At 58.6% G+C, this 782-nt stretch overlaps 1 protein-coding gene across 2 annotated transcripts in view; it reads left to right on the forward strand.

Moving 5' to 3' along the window:
* Nucleotides 1-550: 550 nt before the first annotated feature.
* Nucleotides 551-782, forward strand: part of CDK7 (cyclin dependent kinase 7) — a 19,495-nt gene continuing 19,263 nt past the window's right edge. The window contains exon 1 of one of the 2 annotated variants that reach the window (XM_039709901.1): nucleotides 551-713. In XM_039709901.1, the coding sequence (XP_039565835.1) occupies nucleotides 654-713 (60 nt within the window). In that variant the 5' untranslated portion in view covers nucleotides 551-653. The remainder of the gene's footprint in view (nucleotides 714-782) is intronic. The other variant, XM_039709902.1, reaches the window with a different exon arrangement.

The following is a 782-nucleotide window of genomic DNA, read 5'->3' on the forward strand; positions in this document are numbered from 1 at the left end:
TGCCCTCCCCTTACCCATCCAGGTAGCTGTTTCCTTGTAGAAGGCAATCAGATTGGTCAATCAAGATTTACCTTTAGTGAAGCCATGCTAGTTTTCCTGATCACCTTCTTGTCACCCACATAGGTGGAGATGGCCTCCAGTATGAGGCATGTCACCACTTTTCCAGGAATTGAGGTTAAGACTGACTCACCTGGATGTGTCATTGAGAATGATTTTGCAGGCAAGAAAAAAACACTGAAGTGCTCTCAGAGATGACAACTATTCTTTATAGTTACACAGCTTTGTTAGTCTTACAGACTAATTTATTAAATAACAGCAAAGCTTGGGCATGTAGGGAAATTAATTTTCAAGTCGGAATTTCTCCCGTATGAGAAATTACAGAAATTTCCCTGAATGTCAGACGTGAGATCAGGGTCAAAACAGAAGCAGCTTCTGGGACGAGCTGCTGACCGCCGCAGCAGAGAGCCGCGATGCGCCTGAGCGGGGCCGATCCGTGAGGGAATGGCGCCTGCGCCTGGGCGGGGCCGCTGCGCGCGCAGGGCGCGGGCCGGAAGCGGCGGGGCCGCGGGGTTAAAGCCCGAGCAGCGCCGCGGCCGCTCCGGCACCCGCGCCGCTCCCTGCCGCCGCGCATCGCGCCGCACGTCTCGCCGGCCATGGATGCGCGGGCCCGCGCCAAGCGCTACGAGAAGCTCGACTTCCTCGGGGAGGGGCAGGTGAGCGGCGACGGCGGGGGGGCCGCCCGCGGCCCTGGGGCTGCGGCAGCCCAGCTGGGCCCGGCCCGT

The sequence above is a fragment of the Passer montanus genome, unplaced genomic scaffold (assembly GCF_014805655.1).
Source record: "Passer montanus isolate IOZ18808 unplaced genomic scaffold, ASM1480565v1 scaffold22, whole genome shotgun sequence".
NCBI lineage: Eukaryota > Metazoa > Chordata > Aves > Passeriformes > Passeridae > Passer > Passer montanus.